The 20,322-nt window shown below is 41.4% G+C and overlaps 1 protein-coding gene across 5 annotated transcripts in view; it reads left to right on the top strand.

Moving 5' to 3' along the window:
• Positions 1–20,322, top strand: part of CCDC170 (coiled-coil domain containing 170) — a 161,864-nt gene that overhangs the window by 96,277 nt on the left and 45,265 nt on the right. For 4 of the 5 annotated variants that reach the window (XM_070073404.1, XM_070073407.1, XM_070073406.1 and 1 more), the window contains one exon: positions 15,997–16,197. The exons of the other annotated variant lie outside the window; for it this stretch is intronic. In XM_070073404.1, coding sequence (XP_069929505.1) covers positions 15,997–16,197 — 201 coding nt within the window. The remainder of the gene's footprint in view (positions 1–15,996; positions 16,198–20,322) is intronic. 5 annotated transcript variants of the gene reach the window in all.

The raw sequence follows: 20,322 nt of genomic DNA, 5'->3' as shown, positions 1-20,322 counted from the left end.
TTTGAACTGGTGCTTTAATACGGGATGCCACAGTTACAGGTGACAGCTGAACCATCCACAGCAAAATGCCAGCCCCAGCATTTCCCTTATGTTGCGATCTGATCTATGGTTAGCAAGAACTCAGGGTAGGAAATATGGAATGGGGTTTCTAAGAGACTCTGGTTCTGTGATGGCCCTAAAAATTTCCTTGGAGGGGTGGGATGTTAGCCTAGTGGATGAGATACCTGTATCCCATATCATGGTGCCTGGGTTCAGTCCTTAGCTCTGGCTCCTGACTTAGGCTTACACTAATTAATATCTTGGGATTCAGAAGTGATGGATCAGATAATTGAGTTGGGAAAATCTGGGTTGTTTTCCCAGCTCCTGATTCTGATTTCAGCCCAGCACTTAATGTTGTGGGCATTTGGGAAGTTAACAAGAGGATGGGAACTCGCTTTCTTTCTGTGTCTCTTAAATGAATTAAAAAGATCCTTGGGAAATATAATACCTTGTATTTGAATCTGAACAGTTGACCATCAAATATTTGATTTCAAACTCCTTTAAGTACAGAACTAATTGAATGACATGCCTGGAACCTCTAGAGCCCTGAAAGTACAGGAGTGGAGTGTTTCAGCTCAGGTCTAACCTACCATGTAGCATTTTCATCAGCTCTGTAACATTCTGAACAAGTCATTGGCTAATTTCTGGCCATCTTTATTGACTGGAAATCTACTGCCTGCTCATTGATGTTTTTAGAGATCTGATGTTAGGAAGTTTTCCCTTTCGACCTTGTCAAAATATGATCAGAGTCGGTGAACTCAAAAGGCTTCCATAGCCTTGGCAACTCATGACAAGAGCCTAGGGTGATTACTGATGCCATAAACAAGAGTGTCAATTTGTTAAGTCAACAACAGGAGTCACTGTGCACTTACTCCTCATGTAGGATCTCTGTTCTTAATGTGCTGTACATTGTGATTTAATGCTATAACTAGTACTCAAACAATATTTTTCACTTTGTGTTTCTATGTGGGTGCAAACTGTTGAAATCTTTACTTAATATATGCTAAACTGATCTTCTGTATATAAAGAGAATTGAAAATGAATCTTGATGTGAATGGAAGGAAGGAGGGAGAGGGAAAGGGGAGGGTTGCGGGTGGGGAAGCCATTGTAATCCATAAGCTGTACTTTGGAAATTTATATTCATTAAATAAAAGTTAAAAAAGAGAAAGTTTTCCCTTTCTTATTAAGGAAAGCTGAATGAGGGATGCATATCCTCATATTGGATTCTTAGGGAATTTGGGAGGCTGGCATTGTAGTGTAGTGGGTAAAAGTGCCACCTATGATACTGGCATCCTATATGGGCAACAGTTTTGAGTCCTGACTTCTCCACTTTCCATATAGCTCTCTGCTAATGTGTTTGAGAAAGCAGCAGAAGATGGCCCAAGTCCTTGGGCCCCTGCACCCACATGGGAGACCTGGATAAAGCTCCTGGCTCCTGGCTTTGGCCTGGACTGATCCTGCTGTTGCAGCCATTTGGGGAGTGAACCAGAAGATGGAGGATCTCTCTTTCTTTTTCTTCTCTCTCTGTAACTCTGCTTTTCAAATGAATAAGGAAATATTAAGAAAAAACTCTATGGCCTAAGAATATGCCTACAATATAATTATGCAAAAGCAAATACAAAAAAATTACATGTAAAATATAATCTCAACCATATTTTACAGTATATAAAATAAATTGTTTAAAAATATCAGTAGCTGTTGCCTCTAGGGTGGTAGGATCCTGGAGGATTCTTTTTTTTTGTTTGTTTTTAAAGATTTATTTATTGGAAAGAGTGGAAGAGAGAAAGGGAGAGAGAGAAAAAGGTCTTCCATCTGCTGGTTCACTCATCAGATGCTCACAACAGGTAGAACTATGCCAGGCAAGGAGTCAGGAAATCCATCTGTGTCTCCCACATAGGTGGCAGGGGTTCAAACACTTGGGCCATCATCCACTACTTTCCAGGACATTAGCAGGAAACTGGGTCAGAAGCAGAGGAGCTGGACTTGAACCAGTGCTCACCTATGGGATGTGGGCATCCTAACCCTCTTTACTACAATGCCCATCCCAGGGGATTCTTTCCTGCCTGTTTATATGTCGTCCTTGATGAGTGATTTTTAGTGTCCCATGTTACTTTATTAGAGTGGAGGCCAGGGAAAGTTTTGTCTTACACAGATGTGGAATTGCCTTTCTGATTTATACCTATTGGTCCTCAACTGAAGCTCTTAGGGCAAATCAACAAGTTATATTATTCTTCCATGTAGTAGCTTTCCAAAAAATTTGAAGACACTTTGAATGTTGCTTATAAGTAGGCAAGCAGAGATTTTAATTTTTATATTTTAGATTATAAAAGTGTGAGGATGGAACTGTAGTGTTATGCAAGTATCTACTGCTTTTTCCTTTTCCTCTTCCAAACTAATCCATCAAGAGAAAACACATATATTCCCCTAGATTCAGTGGTTGCATGGAATTCAACATTTGGTGAAAACTGGATTTATTTATTTGTTTGTTTGTTTATTTATTTATTTATTTTACATGTTATGCTTTTATTTAGTATGAGAGATATCTAGGAAAGTGAAGGCTTTAGTTCAGGTAGGAAAGAGGGGAAAGTCTGGAAACTGGGTAGCGTCCACACCACTCAAATCAGGCCAGAGTCACGTGCAGCAAGCGTCTCGAGCTGCTGTCCACCGCTTACCACCGGCAGCGCCGCAGAGACCGAGAGAGAAAACTGGGTTTAATAAAACTGGGTTGAGTAGGCTGAAAGTGCACCTGAGGTCTTTGGGAAACTTACACTCTTGGTTTTAGGGCACACTCAGGACTAGGAGGGGACGTTCTGGGACAGATGAAGCCTTGGGCAAAGTTGGGGGGCTGTGAGAACCATGAGAGACTTTAGTGGAGGGGCCCTACTCTTATGCTCTTGAGGAGGGGGCAGTCATCAGCGTGCTCTGCCTGCTGGACGTCGTTGTTGCCCTCCTCCAATGTCAGCATATTAGAGATGTTGACCTTCCAAATGCTGTGATGGCAATATTACTACAGAACCATATTGTGTTGGGTCAGCACCGTGGGATTTAGGGCATGAGTAACCAGTCCTCCATAGAAGGTGGAAAAATACTGGAAATTATATTTCTGCCCTTGAATTCCAATAAGGCCTCGTGATTACTCATCAAGGGAAACACTGGATCATCTTTTTTTTTCTAAAGATTTATTTATTTATTTGATTTTTTAAACTTTTATTTAATGAATATAAATTTCCAAAGTACAGAATATGGATTACAATGGCTTCCGCCCCATAACGTCCCTCCAACCCACAACCCTCCCCTTATCCACTCCCTCTCCCCTTCCATTCACATCAAGATTCATTTTCGATTCTCTTTATATACAGAAGATCAGTTTAGCATACATTAAGTAAAGATTTCAACAGTTTGCTCCCACACAGAAACATAAAGTGGAAAATACTGTTTGAGTACTAGTTATAGCATTAAATCTCAATGTACAGCACACTAAGGACAAAGATCCTACATGAGGAGTAAGTGCACAGTGACTCCTGTTGTTGACTTTACAAATTGACACTCTTGTTTATAGCATCAGTAATCACCCTAGGCTCTTTTTTATTCATTTTTTTAACTTTTATTTAATGAATATAAATTTCCAAAGTACGGCTTATGGATTACAATGGCTTCCCCCCAATAACGTCCCTCCCACCCGCAACCCTCCCCTTTCCCATTCCCTCTCCCCTTCCATTCACATCAAGATTCATTTTCAATTCTCTTTATATACAGAAGATCAGTTTAGCATACATTAAGTAAAGATTTCAACAGTTTGCTCCCACACAAACATAAAGTGAAAAATAATAGATGATTTTTTAAATGATGATGAAATCAGAGCAGACCTATTGTCATGTTTAATCCCAGTGAGAGTCAAGTTAGGAATTGATAATTTCTTCTTCTTCTTCTTTTTTTTTTTCTACAGAAGATCAGTTTAGTATACATTAAGTAAAGATTTCAACAGTTTGCACCCCCATAGAAACACAAAGCGAAATATACTGTTTGAGTACTCGTTATAGCATTAAGTCTCAATGTACAGCACATTAAGGACAGAGATCCTACATGAGGAGTAAGTGCACAGTGACTCCTGTTGTTGACTTTACAAATTGACACTCCTGTTTATGGCATCAGTAATCTCCCTATGCACCAGTCATGAGTTTCCAAGGCTATGGAAGCCCCTTGAGTTCATCGACTCTTATCTTGTTTAGACAAGGTCATAGTCAAAGTGGAGGTTCTCTCCTCCCTTCAGAGAAAGGTACCTCCTTCTTTGAAGACCTGTTCTTTCCACTGGGATCTCACTCACAGAGATCTTTCATTTAGGGTTTTTTTTTTTTTTTTTTTTTGGCCAGAATGTCTTGGCTTTCCATGCCTGAAATACTCTCATGGGCTTTTCAGCCAGATCGGAATGCCTTTAGGGCTGATTCTGAGGCCAGAGTGCTGTTTAGGACATCTGCCATTCTATGAGTCTGCTGAGTATCTCGCTTCCCATGTTGGATCACTCTCCCCTTTATTTATTCTTTCGGTTAGTATTAGCAGGTACTAGACTTGTTTATGTGCTCCCTTTGACTCTTAGTCCTTTCATTATGATCAATTGTGAACTGAAATTGATCACTTGGACTAGTGAGATGGCATTGGTACATGCCACCTTGATGGGATTGAATTGGAGTCCCCTGGTATGTTTCTAACTCTACCATTTGGGGCAAGTCAGCTTGAGCATGTCCCAAATTGTACATCTCTTCCCTCTCTTATTCCCACTCTTATGTTTAACAGGGATCACATTTCAGTTAATTTTTAACACTTAAGAATAACTGTGTATTAATTACAGAATTAAACCAGTCATATTAAGTAGAATAGACAAAAAAAAAACTACTAAGAGGGATAATGTATTAAGTTGTTCATTAACAGTCAGGGCTATGCTGATCAAGTCACCGTTTCCCATAGTGTCCATTTCACTTCAACAGGTTTCCTTTTTGGTGTTCAGTCAGTTGTCACCAATCAGGGAGAACATATGGTATTTGTCCCTTTGGGACTGGCTTATTTCACTCAGCATGATGTGTTCCAGATTCCTCCATTTTGTTGCAAATGACTGGATTTCATTGTTTCTTACTGCGGTATAGTATTCTAAAGAGTACATATCCCATAATTTCTTTTTTTTTTTTTTTAAACTTTTATTTAATGCATATAAATTTCCAAAGTACGACTTATGGATTACAAAGGCTTTCCCCCCATACAGTCCCTCGCACCCACAACCCTCCCCTTTCCCACTCCCTCTCCCTTTCCATTCACATCAAGATTCATTTTCGATTATCTTAATATACAGAAGATCAGCTTAGTATACATTAAGTATGGATTTCAACAGTTTGCTCCCACACAGAAACATAAAGTGAAAAATAATAGATGATTTTTTTAAATGATGATGAAATCAGAGCAGACCTATTGTCATGTTTAATCCCAGTGAGAGTCAAGTTGGGAATTGATAATTTCTTTCTTTTTTTTTTTTTTTTTTTTTTTTACAGAGGATCAGTTTAGTATGCATTAAGTAAGGATTTCAACAGTTTGCACCCCCATAGAAACACAAAGTGAAATATATTGTTTGAGTACTCGTTATAGCATTAAATCTCAATGTACAGCACATTAAGGACAGAGATCCTACATGAGGAGTAAGTGCACAGTGACTCCTGTTGTTGACTTTACCAATTGACACTCCTGTCTATGGCATCAGTAATCTCCCTATGCTCCAGTCATGAGTTTCCAAGGCTATGGAAGCCCTCTGAGTTCTCCGATTCTTATCTTGTTTAGACAAGGTCATAGTCAAAGTGGAGGTTCTCTCCTCCCTTCAGAGAAAGGTACCTCCTTCTTTGATGGCCTGTTCTTTCCACTGGGATCTCACTCGCAGAGATCTTTTGCCAGAGTGTCTTGGCTTTCCATGCCTGAAATACTCTCATGAGCTTTTCAGCCAGCTCCGAATGCCTTTAGGGCTGATTCTGAGGCCAGAGTGCTATTTAGGACATCTGCCATTCTATGAGTCTGCTGAGTATCTCACTTCCCATGTTGGATCACTCTCCCCTTTATTTACTCCATCAGTTAGCGTTAGCAGGTACTAGACTTGTCTATGTGCTCCCTTTGACTCCCAGTCCCTTCACCATGACCAACTGTGAACTGAAACTGATCACCTGGAACAGTGAGATGGCATTGGTACATGCCACCTCGATGGGATTGAATTGGAATCCCCTGGTATGCTTCCAACTCCACCACTTGGGGCAAGTCAGCCTGAGCATGTCCCAAATTATACATCTCTTCCCTCTCCCATTCCCACCACCATGTTCAACAGGGATCACATTTCAGTTAATTTTCAACACTTAAGAATAACTGTGCATCAATTACAGATCTAAACCAGTCATATTAAGTAGAACAGATAAAAAAACTACTAAGAGGGATAATGTATTAAGTTGTTCATTAACAGTCAGGGCTATGCTGATCAAGCCACCATTTCCCATAGTGTCCACCTCACTCCAACAGGTTTCCCTCTTGGTGTTCAGTCAGTCGTCACCGATCAGGGAGAACATATGGTATTTGTCCCTTTGGGACTGGCTTATTTCACTCAGCATGATGTGTTCCAGATTCCTCCATTTTGTTGCAAATGACTGGATTTCGTTGTTTCTTACTGCGGTATAGTATTCTAAAGAGTACATATCCCATAATTTCTTTATCCAGTCTATCGTTGATGGGCATTTAGGTTGGTTCCAGGTCTTAGCTATTGTGAATTGAGCTGCAATAAACATTAGGGTGCAGACCTCTTTTTTGTTTGCCAATTTAAATTCCTTTGGGTAAATTCCAAGGAGTGCGATGGCTGGGTCGAACGGTAGGGTTATCTTCAGGTTTCTGAGGAATCTCCAGACTGACTTCCATAGTGGCTTGACCAGTTTGCATTCCCACCAACAGTGGGTTAGTGTCCCTTTTTCCCCACATCCTCGCCAGCATCTGTTGTTGGTAGATTTCTGAATGTGAGCCATTCTAACAGGGGTGAGGTGAAACCTCATTGTGGTTTTGATTTGCATTTCCCTGATTGCTAGTGACCTTGAACATTTTTTCATGTGCCTGTTGGCCATTTGGATTTCCTCTTTTGAAAAATGTCTATTGAGGTCCTTGGCCCATCTCTTAAGTGGGTTGTTGGTTTTGTTTTTGTGGAGTTTCTTGATCTCTTTGTAGATTCTGGTTATTAACCCTTTGACCCTTTGTCTGTTGCATAGTTTGCAAATATTTTTTCCCATTCTGTCGGTTGTCTTTTCACTCTCCTGACTGTTTCTTTTGCAGTACAGAAACTTCTCAATTTGATGCAATCCCAATAGTTGATTTTGGCTTTGACTGCCTGTGCCTCCCGGGTCTTTTCCAGAAATTCTTTGCCTGTGCCAATATCTTGAAGGGTTTCTCCAATGTTCTCTAGTAACTTGATGGTGTCAGGTCTTAGATTTAGGTCTTTAATCCATGTGGAGTGGATTTTTGTGTAAGGTGTAAGGTAGGGGTCTTGCTTCATGATTCTGCACGTGGAAATCCAATTTTCCCAGCACCATTTATTGAATAAACTGTCCTTGCTCCAGGAATTAGTTTTAGATCCTTGATCAAATATAAGTTGGCTGTAGATGTTTGGGTTGATTTCTGGTGTTTCAATTCTGTTCCATTGGTCTATCCATCTGTTTCTGTACCAGTACCATGTTGTTTTAATTACAACTGCCCTGTAGTATGTCCTGAAATCTGGTATTGTGATGCCTCCGGCTTTGTTTTTGTTGTACAAGATTGCTTTAGCTATTCGAGGTCTCTTGTGCCTCCATATAAATTTCAGCACCATTTTTTCCAGATCTGAGAAGAAGGTCTTCGGTATCTTGATTGGTATTGCATTGAATCTGTAAATTGCTTTTGGGAGAATGGACATTTTGATGATATTGATTCTTCCAATCCATGAGCATGGAAGATTTTTCCATTTCTTGGTATCCTCTTCTATTTCTTTCTTTAAGGTTTTGTAATTTTCATCGTAGAGATCTTTAACGTCTTTGGTTACGTTTATTCCAAGGTATTTGATTGTTTTTGTAGCTATTGTGAATGGGATTGATCTTAGAAGTTCTTCCTCAGCCATGGCATTGTCTGTGTATACAAAGGCTGTTGATTTTTGTGCATTGATTTTATACCCTGCTACTTTGCCAAACTCTTCTATGAGTTCCAATAGTCTCTTAGTAGAGTTCTTTGGGTCCCCTAAATACAGAATCATGTCATCTGCAAAGAGGGATAGTTTGAGTTCTTCCTTCCCAATTTGTATCCCTTTAATTTCTTTTTCTTGCCTAATAGCTCTGGCTAGAACCTCCAGAACTATATTGAATAGCAGTGGTGAGAGTGGGCATCCCTGTCTGGTTCCAGATCTCAGTGGAAATGCTTCCAACTTTCCCCCATTCAATAGGATGTTGGCTGTGGGTTTTTCATAGATTGCTTTGATTGTATTGAGGAATGTTCCTTCCAAACCCAGTTTGCTTAGAGTTTTCATCATGAACGGGTGTTGTATTTTATCAAATGCTTTCTCGGCATCTATTGAGAGAATCATATGGTTTTTCTTCTGCAGTCTGTTAATGTGGTGTATCACATTGATTGTCTTGCGCACATTAAACCATCCCTGCATACCAGGGATAAATCCCACTTGGTCTGGGTGGATGATCTTTCTGATGTGTTGTTGCATTCTATTGGCGAGAATTTTATTGAGGATTTTTGCATCTATGTTCATCAGGGATATTGGTCTGTAATTCTCTTTCAGTGCTGCATCTTTTTCTGGCTTAGGAATTAAGGTGATGCTGGCTTCATAGAAAGAATTTGGGAGGACTCCCTCTTCTTCGATTGTTCTGAATAGTTTGAGAAGAATTGGAGTTAGTTCTTCTTTAAACGTCTGGTAGAATTCAGCAGTGAATCCATCTGGTCCTGGGCTTTTCTTTGTTGGGAGGGCCTTTATTACTGTTTCAATTTCTGTCTCAGTTATGGGTCTGTTTAGGTTTTCGATGTCTTCCTGGTTCAATTTAGGTAGGTTGCATGTGTCCAGGAATCTATCCATTTCTGATAGGTTTCCCTGTTTGCTGGCATACAAGTCCCTGTAGTAATTTCTGATGATTCTTTTTATTTCTGTGGTGTCTGTTGTTACATTTCCTTTTTCATCTCTGATTTTATTGATTTGGGTCTTTTCTCTTCTTTTTTTAGTTAGTTGGGCCAATGGGGTGTCAATTTTGTTTATTTTTTCAAAAAACCAGCTCTTCGTTTGGCTGATTTTTTGTAATGTTTTTCTTGATTCAATCCTGTTGATTTCTTCTCTGATTTTAATTATTTCTCTTCTCCTACTAGATTTGGGTCTGATTTGCTGTAGGTTTTCTAGATCCTTGAGGTGAATTGAAAGCTCATCTATTTGGTGTCTTTCCAATTTCTTGATGTAGGCACCTATTGATATAAACTTCCCTCTTAATACTGCTTTTGCTGTGTCCCATAAGTTTTGGTATGTTGTGCTGTTATCCTCATTTACTTCCAGAAAGTTTTTGATTTCTCTTTTGATTTCTTCTATGACCCATTGTTCATTCAGGAGCATGTTGTTCAATCTCCATGTGTTTGCGTATGCTCTAGGGATTCCTGAGTTGCTAATTTCCAACTTCATTCCTTTATGGTCTGAGAAGCTGCATGGTATGATTCTAATTCTTTTGAATTTGCTGAGGCTTGCTTTATGGCCTAGTATGTGGTCAATCCTAGAGAAGCTTCCATGTACTGCTGAGAAGAATGTAAAATCTTTAGCTGTAGGATTGAAAGTTCTGTATATATCTGTTAGATCCATTTGGGCTATAGTGTCGTTTAAATCTACTGTATCCTTGTTGATCTTCTGACCGGATGATCTGTCTATTTCTGAGAGTGGAGTATTGAAGTCCCCCAGTACTACTGTATTGGGGTCTAAGTCTCCCTTTAAGTCCGTTAATAAATCTTTTAGATAAACTGGTGCCCTGTAGTTAGGTGCATATACATTGATAATTGTTATATCTTCCTGTTGAATTGATCCCTTAATCATGATATAGTGTCCCTCTTTGTCTCTCTTAACAGTTTTTGTGGTAAAGTTTATGTTGTCCGATATTAAGATGGCTACGCCCGCTCTTTTTTCATTTCTGTTGGCATGGTATATCTTTTTCCAGCCTTTCACTTTCAGTCTGTATGGATCTTTGTTGGAAAGATGTGTTTCTTGTAAGCAGCAAATAGATGGGTTTTGTTCCTTAACCCAATCAGCCAATTGGTGTCTTTTAACTGGACAGTTCAGGCCATTCACGTTCAAAGTGACTAATGATAAGTGGTAACTTTGCCCTGCCATTTGCCAAAGATAAGTTCTAATATATGCTTTGAATTCCCTGTGATCTTTTGCTGTGAGGTTTCCTTCCTTGGTTTCCTTCCTTTACCTTCTTTCATATTGATGACCGTGTTTCTGTGTTTCTGTGTGTAACACATCTTTAAGCATCTTTTGCAGGGCTGGACGAGTGGCAACAAATTCTTTCAATTTCTGTTTGCAATGAAAAGTCTTTATTTCACCTTCATTCACAAATGATAGCTTGGCAGGATATAATATTCTGGGCTGGCAGTTGTTCTCTCTTAGTACCTGGGCTATATCTCGCCATTCCCTCCTAGCTTTTAGAGTTTCTGATGAGAAGTCAGCTGTGAGTCTGATTGGAGATCCTCTGAGAGTAATCTGACGTTTCTCTCTTGCACATTTTAGGATCTTTTCTTTATGTTTCACTGTGGAGAGTTTAATTACAACGTGTCGTGGTGAGGATCTCTTTTGGTCGTGTTTATTAGGGGTTCTGTGGGCTTCCTGTACTAGGATTTCTCTGTCCTTCTCCAAACCTGGGAAATTTTCTGCTAATATCTCACTAAAGAGGCCTTCTAATCCTTTCTCCCTCTCCATGCCTTCAGGAACTCCTAGAACCCGAATGTTGGGTTTTTTAATAGTATCCTGAAGATTCCCGACAATATGTTTCAGATTGCTAATTTCCTCTTCTTTTCTTTGGTCTGACTGTATCCTTTCCTGTTCTCTGTCTTCTAAGTCCGATATTCTCTCTTCTGCTTCACCCATTCTGTTTGTAAGGCTCTCTATTGTGTTTTTCATTTGATCTATTGAATTCTTCACTTCAGTCACTATCACAGTTTCCTGTTGTACTAGTTGTTTCGTTTCATTTTGATTCCTCCTTAATATTTCATTTTCACGAGAGAGATTTTCTATCTTGTCCAGTAAGGATTTGTGTAGTTCCAGAATTTGTTTTTGAGAACTTCTTAATGTTCTTATCAATTTTTTGAGATCTGCTTCTTGCATTTCTTCTATGTCATCATCTTCATAATCTTGAATTGGGGTGTCTTTTTCATTTGAGGCCGTCATGGTGACTTCCTTGTTTTTATTACCTCGGTTTTTGCGTTTGTTATTTGGCATATTGGAGATATTTGGTTTCTTCACTGTGGTGCTTTTTCTTGTTATACTATGACTCTAGATTAAGTGGACTATCTGTTTTTGATGGAGCCTTAGGGCTTGAGATGGGTGTGGCCTGAGAGCTCTGTTTGGTGTGCCAAAGGTGACACTCCCAGGTTAGGCGTGGTAAATCTCTCTCTCTCTCTCTCTTTTTTTTTTTTTTTTTGATTCAAAAGGGAAGTAATTCCGCACAGCTGAACGAAGTTGGAGGTAGTTAGCAGGCAAATGATATACCCACAGGAGCCAGAGATCGGAAGCTCTTTCCCAAGATCCCCACAGGGAATCTGTTCGGCCCTCAGAGTGGGCTCAAATTCTCCTTCAGCCTCCCACTGGGTTGCCAAAGTTACGGAATTGTAGCATCTCTGGAGAGTGCTCACGTGAATTCCGTGAGTTCTCTCCCCCACCGTCTCTTTTTTCACAGTCTCAGTTCAGTAGCACCACAAATTTACTAGCTCCTAATCTCCTGTTAATTCGCCCCGCCCAGAGTCAGGTTTTTCTGCTAGGCTCAGGGCCGGTGCAGACCTGAGGTCGCTCTGCTTATGACGTATGTCCAAGATGGCGCCTGCTCTTTGTCTTGCTCGCCCTTGAGAGGTGAGCGGAGAGAGAGAAACCCGTGTCCGTACTAGTCACCCTTTTTTCTCTCTCTCTCTCTCTTCCAGTTAGCCTTGTGAACTTCCCCCGCCGGGGGTCGTTCCCTCTAGTCTCCTCTCTCCGCTTGCCTGCCGGTGTCTCGGGCTATTGAGGTTCGGCTCACCTCGCGTTCCAGCGCTGGTGTGTTGAGTCTGCCGCTGATGTCCCGAACTGTGGGCTCCCACGCTCTCCACGCAGGTCCGCTGTGAGTCACGCGTTCCGGAAGAGTTTCTTCTGCTGTTTCCTCCCCTACTCTTCCTTGAACCTGCAGTATCTCCACTTTTATTAAACTATCTCTCCCCAGACTATCAGTGTGCTCCCTTCCTATTCCGCCATCTTGCCGGACCACCTCGATTATCTTCATATCCCATAATTTCTTTATCCAGTCTACCGCTGATGGGCATTTAGGTTGGTTCCAGGTCTTGGCTATTGTGAATTGTGCTGCAATAAACATTAGGGTGCAGACCGCTTTTTTGTTTGCCAATTTAAATTCCTTTGGGTAAATCCCAAGGAGTGGGATGGCTGGGTCCAACAGTAGGGTTATCTTCAGGTTTCTGAGGAATCTCCAGACTGACTTCCATAGTGGCTTGACCAGTTTGCATTCCCACCAACAGTGGGTTAGTGTCCCTTTTTCCCCACATCCTCGCCAGCATCTGTTGTTGGTAGATTTCTGAATGTGAGCCATTCTAACAGGGGTGAGGTGAAACCTCATTGTGGTTTTGATTTGCATTTCCCTGATTGCTAGTGACCTTGAACATTTTTTCATGTGCCTGTTGGCCATTTGGATTTCCTCTTTTGAAAAATGTCTATTGAGGTCCTTGGCCCATCTCTTAAGTGGGTTGTTGGTTTTGTTTTTGTGGAGTTTCTTGATCTCTTTGTAGATTCTGGTTATTAACCCTTTATCTGTTGCATAGTTTGCAAATAATTTTTCCCATTCTGTCGGTTGTCTCTTCACTCTCCTGACTGTTTCTTTTGCAGTACAGAAACTTCTCAATTTGATGCAATCCCAGTAGTTGATTTTGGCTTTGACTGCCTGTGCCTCCCGGGTCTTTTCCAGAAATTCTTTGCCTGTGCCAATATCTTGAAGGGTTTCTCCAATGTTCTCTAATAACTTGATGGTGTCAGGTCTTAGATTTAGGTCTTTAATCCATGTTGAGTGGATTTTTGTGTAAGGTGTAAGGTAGGGGTCTTGCTTCATGCTTCTGCACGTGGAAATCCAGTTTTCCCAGCACCATTTATTGAATAGACTGTCCTTGCTCCAGGAATTGGTTTTAGATCCTTGATCAAATATAAGTTGGCTGTAGATGTTTGGGTTGATTTCTGGTGTTTCAGTTCTGTTCCATTGGTCTATCCATCTGTTTCTGTACCAGTACCATGCTGTTTTGATTACAGCTGCCCTGTAGTATGTCCTGAAATCTGGTATTGTGATGCCTCCGGCTTTGTTTTTGTTGTACAAGATTGCTTTAGCTATTCGAGGTCTCTTGTGCCTCCATATAAATTTCAGCACCATTTTTTCCAGATCTGAAAAGAAGGTCTTCGGTATCTTGATTGGTATTGCATTGAATCTATAAATTGCTTTTGGGAGAATGGACATTTTGATGATATTGATTCTTCCAATCCATGAGCATGGAAGATTTTTCCATTTCTTGGTATCCTCTTCTATTTCTTCCTTTAAGGCTTTGTAATTTTCATCATAGAGATCTTTAACATCCTTGGTTAAGTTTATTCCAAGGTATTTGATTGTTTTTGTAGCTATTGTGAATGGGATTGATCTTAGAAGTTCTTCTTCAGCCATGGCATTGTCTGTGTATACAAAGGCTGTTGATTTTTGTGCATTGATTTTATACCCTGCTACTTTGCCAAAATCTTCTATGAGTTCCAATAGTCTCTTAGTAGAGTTCTTTGGGTCCCCTAAATAAAGAATCATATCATCTGCAAAGAGGGATAGTTTGAGTTCTTCCTTCCCAATTTGTATCCCTTTAATTTCTTTTTCTTGCCTAATAGCTCTGGCTAGAACCTCCAGAACTATATTGAATAGCAGTGGTGAGAGTGGGCATCCCTGTCTGGTACCAGATCTCAGTGGAAATGCTTCCAACTTTTCCCCATTCAATAGGATGTTGGCTGTGGGTTTTTCATAGATTGCTTTGATTGTATTGAGGAATGTTCCTTCCAAACCCAGTTTGCTTAGAGTTTTCATCATGAACAGGTGTTGTATTTTATCAAATGCTTTCTCGGCGTCTATTGAGATAATCATATGGTTTTCTTCTGCAGTCTGTTAATGTGGTGTATCACATTGATTGTTTTGTGCACATTAAACCATCCCTGCATACCAGGGATAAATCCCACTTGGTCTGGGTGGATGATCTTTCTGATGTGTTGTTGCATTCTATTGGCGAGAATTTTATTGAGGATTTTTGCATCTATGTTCATCAGGGATATTGGTCTGTAATTCTCTTTCAATGCTGCATCTTTTTCCGGCTTAGGAATTAAGGTGATGCTGGCTTCATAGAAAGAATTTGGGAGGATTCCCTCTCTTTCAATTGTTCTGAATAATTTGAGAAGAATTGGCGTCAGTTCTTCTTTAAATGTCTGGTAGAATTCAGCAGTGAATCCATCTGGTCCTGGGCTTTTCTTTGTCGGGAGGGCCTTTATTACTGTTTCAATTTCTGTCTCAGGCTCTTGTCATGAGCTTCCAAGGCTATGGAAGCCCCCTGAGTTCACCAACTCTGATCATATTTAGACAAGGCCATGGTCAAAGTAGAAGTTCTCTCCTCCCTTCAGAGAAAGGTACCTCCTTCTTTGATGACCCATTCTTTCCACTGGGATCTCACTCGTGGAGATCTTTCATTTAGGTCCCCCCCCCCCACCAGAGTGTCTTGGCTTTCCATGCCTGAAATACTCTCATGGGCATTTCAGCCGGATCCGCATGCCTTAAGGGCTGATTATGAGGCCAGAGTGCTGTTAGGACATTTGCCATTCTATGGGTCTGCTGTGTATCTCACTTCCCATGTTGGATCGTTCTCTCCCTTTTTTATTCTATCAGCTAATATTTGCAGAAGAGTAACATAGAGAAGGAGAGACAGAGAGAGAGGACTTCCATCTGCTGGTTCACTCCTCAGTTGGCTGTAACAGCTGGAACTGTGCCGATCTGAGCCAGGAGCCAGAAACTTCTTCTGGGTCTCCCACTTGGGTGCAGGGGCCCAAGGACTTGGGCCATCTTCTACTGCTTTCTCAGGCCCTATCAGAGAGCTGGATTGGAAGTGGAGCAGCCGGGACTCGAACTGGTGCCCATATGGATGCCAGCGCTGCAGGTGGCAGCTTTACCCGCTACGACACAGCGTTGGCCCCATCACACTGAAATGTCTTCAATCACCTATATGGGGTGGAAGAGTTTCTCTGGGGAGTGCCTCATGTAGATTTTGAGAGTACTTTTTGTCTTGCCTCTTTTTTCCAACTAAGCTTGGAAACTCCCAAATTAATGGTCGTTTTGGAGATAAATCAGTGCTGTTCATAAACATTTGTTGAGTAGCCTGTTGAAGGAATAATATAAAAATTAGAAATGCCCATCCAAATACTTTATTCGATAATGCATTTAAATGTATTTCAAACAGGCAATGACAGCTGTCAGTGACTCATCTTAAGTTTAACTTTTATCAAAGATCTGGAATAAATTTAATTTTATCACAGGTTTATAGTTGTGCTACCTATACCAGACACTGCTAGACTTGAACACTTGTTACAAATAAGTTAAAAAAATGAAACTCTCCTTTGTTCTGTTTCTTTGTCTCCAGATGGTCTCCCAGCTTGAAGCTCAAATATCTGAGCTTGTTGGACAGTTGGGCAGCGAGTCTGGGTCTCACCAGAAAGCTCTCCAGAGGGCCTGGAAAGCAGAAAACCAGTTGGAGACTCTGCAGGCCCGGCTGACACACCTGGAGGGAGAGCTGGTTTCTGGAGATGTTCTGCGGGACAGCTTGAATTTTGAGAAACAAAAAGTAATACCCTGAGGGCATGCTCCTGGGTGGAAACATCTGTTGTGATACAAAGCTTTCCATGAATGTATCGTGAGTTTTACAGATATCAGACTGGTTAAATCCTGCGCCATGAACAAATTCTTTTCTTTTTTTTTTTTTTTAAAGATATGTTTATTTGAAAGGCAGAGTTACAGAGAGGGGAAGGGGGAGGGGGAGAGAGAGGGAGGGAGGGAGATATCTTTCATCTGCTGGTTCACTACCTAAATGGTACAATGGCCAAGGCTAGGCTAGGACAAAGCCAAGAGCGTCATCTGGGTCTCCACATGGGTGAGGGGCCAAAGGACTTGGGCCATCCTCTCCTGCTTTCCCAGGCACATTAGCAGGGAGCTGGATTGAAAGTGGAGCAGCTGGGATGTGAACCAGTGCCCATATGGAATGCTGGTACTATAAGTGGTCGCTTTACCTACTATGACACAATGCCGGCCCCAGTGAACAAATTCTAAGAATCACTGGATCTCTTCCCATTGTTTGTAGCTTCCTTGATTAAAATTAATTGAATTGGGGCTGATGTTGTGGTATAGTGGGTAGGGTCACCACTTGCAGTGCTGGCATCCCATATGGGTGCCAGTTTGAGTCCTGGCTGCTACACTTGTGATACAGCTCTCCGCTATGACCTGGAAAAGCAGTAGAAGATGGCCCAAGTCCTTGGGCCCCTGTACCTGCATGGGAAATCCAGAAGAAGCTCCTGGCCCCTGGCTTCAGATTGGCTCAGCTCTGGGTGTTGCGGCCATATGGGAGGTGAACAAGTGGATGGAAGACTGAACCCTGAACCCATTTGAGAGACCCAGAAGAAGCTCCTGACTCCTGGTTTCGGATCAGCTCAGGTCTGGCCACTGTTGCCATTTGCAGAGTGAACCAGTGGATGGAAGATCTCTCTCTCTTTCTCTCTTTCTCTCTCTTCATGCCTTTCTGTAACTCTGCATTTCAAATAAATGAATAAATATTAAAATCATTTAATTAAAGTCAACAGGCATAGTAACACTGATATATGTGAGGCCCTGAAGCTTTGGAGGGACTAAAATATGAATAATAAATAGTTCCTCATCTTTAAAAGGCTCATAAGTCAATAGGGGAGGCAGGCATTCAGATAATTTGCTGTATTTTAAAGCTGTAAGTGTTATAATGAATGTATTGGATTAATAAAAGTGTTATAGGAGCTTGTGGATAAAGGGAAGATTTTACAGGGGAAAGATAATTGAGTTCATCTTTAAAGACTAGGATTATGTAGAGAAAAGAGAGACACTGTAGGGGAAAGGATTTGGAAATGAAATCTTGTGGATACAAGAGTCTGTCTTCAGAGAAGGCAGAGTGGTGAATCCCATTTGGTCAGAACATGTTGATTTTGTTGGTCTGGCAAGAGAGAAGACTGGACAGGCTTGGTTATAAGATTCAGTGTTCTTTATTTTGTAGCACTGAACTTGTAATAAATGATTATGAGTGTCTCAGTATTTAGGAAGATAATGCCACTGTGGAGCTGAAATTGCAGAGTGGAGAGACTGAGAAATGGGTGTCAGTAGCACACAGGGAGAGGAGAGTGGAATGAGGAAAGAAGGGGTCTACAGTGAGATTTTGAGTAATGCAGCAATTATCAATGACCTCAGAGAGGAAATGCCGATGGAGTGGTGGGTCATGGAAGCCAATGTGCTTTGAACTGAGGGTGCCTAGACAGGGTAGGGAGACTTACAAGTGCACTGGTGCAAAGTCTGGAGACTGAAGAGAAGAGAGGCATGAGGGAGCAGCTGAGAAACAGGACCAAAGAAGATTGGGCAGGATGGGGAAGAAGTGTGTGGGCTGCAAGAGGGAGGGTGGGATGGGAAAGAGGGGCAGATGGGATCTAGAGCAAAGACGCAGAATTTGGTGTGAAAGACACTCTCAGGCTAAAATATTCTATGCTTCACTTTCCTTCTTCTGTATTTAAAAAACCTTCGTGTTCCATTGAGGGTTGGATATGAAAATATGCACAAAAGGTGTTTGGAAATCACTGTCTTGTGGGGAGATGGGCAGATCAGGTTCTGGGCAGTACTGTTAGTGCCATAGCAGAGACGGGTAGCAAATGTGACAGGAGCTCCAAGAGAGGAGTGATGGCTGCTTCTGCATTCCTTGTGTGAGAGAAAATGAGCCTTCACAGAAGAGGTGAGATGTGACGGTGCAGGAATTTGTCAGGCAGAAGAATTTGAGGTAGAAAGAACAGGAGGAATGAAGCAAGGGAGGGGTGTGAAGATGGCCTAGCCAGCCAATGAGATGCCAGAGAATGGAGCAGCAGGCCCGGCGGAGGCCAGAGGTGTGAGATGGCGTGGAGGCAGGTGGGAATGGTGGAGACAGGACAGGGAAACTTCTCAGGCTTAATCCTACAGGAAATGGGAAACCATTTGAGGTTTCTCAGTAACAGAGATTCCTTTCAAGGAAGGCTGGTTCAGATGGCCTAGAGGTCAGAGGTAGGGGCTCTGTCAGTGGGTTATTAGAAAAATCCAGATCATAAGATAATAGTGGGGACTGGCATTGTGGCGTAGCAGGTAAAGCCGCAGTCTGTGACGCCAGCATCCCATAAGGGCACCTGTGTCCTGGTTGCTCCACTTGCAAGCCAGCTCCCTGCTGATGTGCCTTGGAAGATAGCTCACGTGTTTGGCCTCTGCCACCCCCGTGGGAGACTTGGAAGAAGCTCCTGGCTCCTGGTTTCAGCCGGGCCCAGCCCTGACCATTGCGGCCATTTGGGAAGTGAACCAGTGGATGGAAGATCTCTCTCTCTCTCCCTCTCTCTGTAACTCCAAGTTTCAAATAAAATAAATAAAAATCTTTAAGAAAATAAAATAATATAAGTATAGCATTGTACACCTTAAAAAAAGAAGATAATAGTGATTTGGATGAAAGAGAAGTCTTGTGAATGAAGATATGGGAAGATTTGGGAAGTTTGGGACAGTAAGACTTTTTTTCTATTTGATATATGAAAGGTATGTGGTTGAAATCAAAATTTTGATTTTGAAGAGAAAGATTGTACCTGAGTACAATATAGTAAATTGGAGGTAATCTAACTGCTGGCTGGACAGCTGGCCCTAGATGGCCCATGAGTACTTTACATATTTTCAAGACAGAAATGGTTTCTCAGATTCACACCCTCCTGTTTCAGTGATGGTGGTAATTGTCTCTACTTGCCCAAACCGTCCTCAGTATTTCTTTTCTGTACTCATTTAATAGGTGGAAAGACAGAGAGCGCCCATCTGCTAATTCACCCTCTAAATGCCTGGGAGACCAAAGCTGGAAGCTGGGAACTTAATCCCGGTCTTCTATGTGGGTGGCAGGGATCCAACTACTTGATCCTTTACCTGCTGCTCTCCAGGGTCGCATTAGCAAGAAACTAGATTCAGGAGCTGGAACTGGGACTCAGACTCAGCACTCTTACTGGGATATGGACATCTGGATTGGCATGTTAACTTCTAGGCCAAATGCCTAATCCTGGATTGCTTTTAAGTTTTTTTTCTCTGATATGTTCTAAGTTGCTTGAGGCTAGGGGAAACATATTATTCTATGTTTCTCCAGGGTCTAGAATAAGTGTCAGTATATATTATTTGAATTATGGAAGAAATGTATCAAAGGCAAGAATTTCAGATGAATTTGTACCTCTTCCATTCTCTCCATGTAACTGAATTATTAATTTTCACTTGAATTATGCCAAAGTAACTCTGGGTTATGGAAGCACCTTATATAACATAATTTTGCCCATTGTGACTTTTCTACTGATAACTGCATATGAAATGCATATTGTTGTAAGGGTGGTACTATGGAAAACTGAAAAGCCAAGTTGTACTGAGTTTAAATGCTAAATGCAGGTGATTTAGGCTTGCACAAGATAAGGAATGCACAGTTCCCCATTCCTGCTAAACTGTGATTCACATGAACAAAACATGTAGTCATCCTTCACTTCTATGGAGTTAGAAGTTTCCAGCAGTCTGAATCTTCTGTGTGGTATAGCTAAAATCCTTGAAATAGGTGCTTCCTCTGTGCAGTCGTGGCATGGTCCCATCTTAATCCTTTTTCCCCTAAGTAGACCCCTACCTGTTAAGAAGGTGGATCTCATATAGAAATACAAGT

Source organism: Oryctolagus cuniculus, chromosome 5, assembly GCF_964237555.1.
Source record: "Oryctolagus cuniculus chromosome 5, mOryCun1.1, whole genome shotgun sequence".
NCBI classification, from domain to species: Eukaryota; Metazoa; Chordata; class Mammalia; order Lagomorpha; family Leporidae; genus Oryctolagus; species Oryctolagus cuniculus.
The sequence above is the reverse complement of the archived record's forward strand: the minus strand, read 5'-3'. Positions and strand labels throughout refer to the sequence as shown.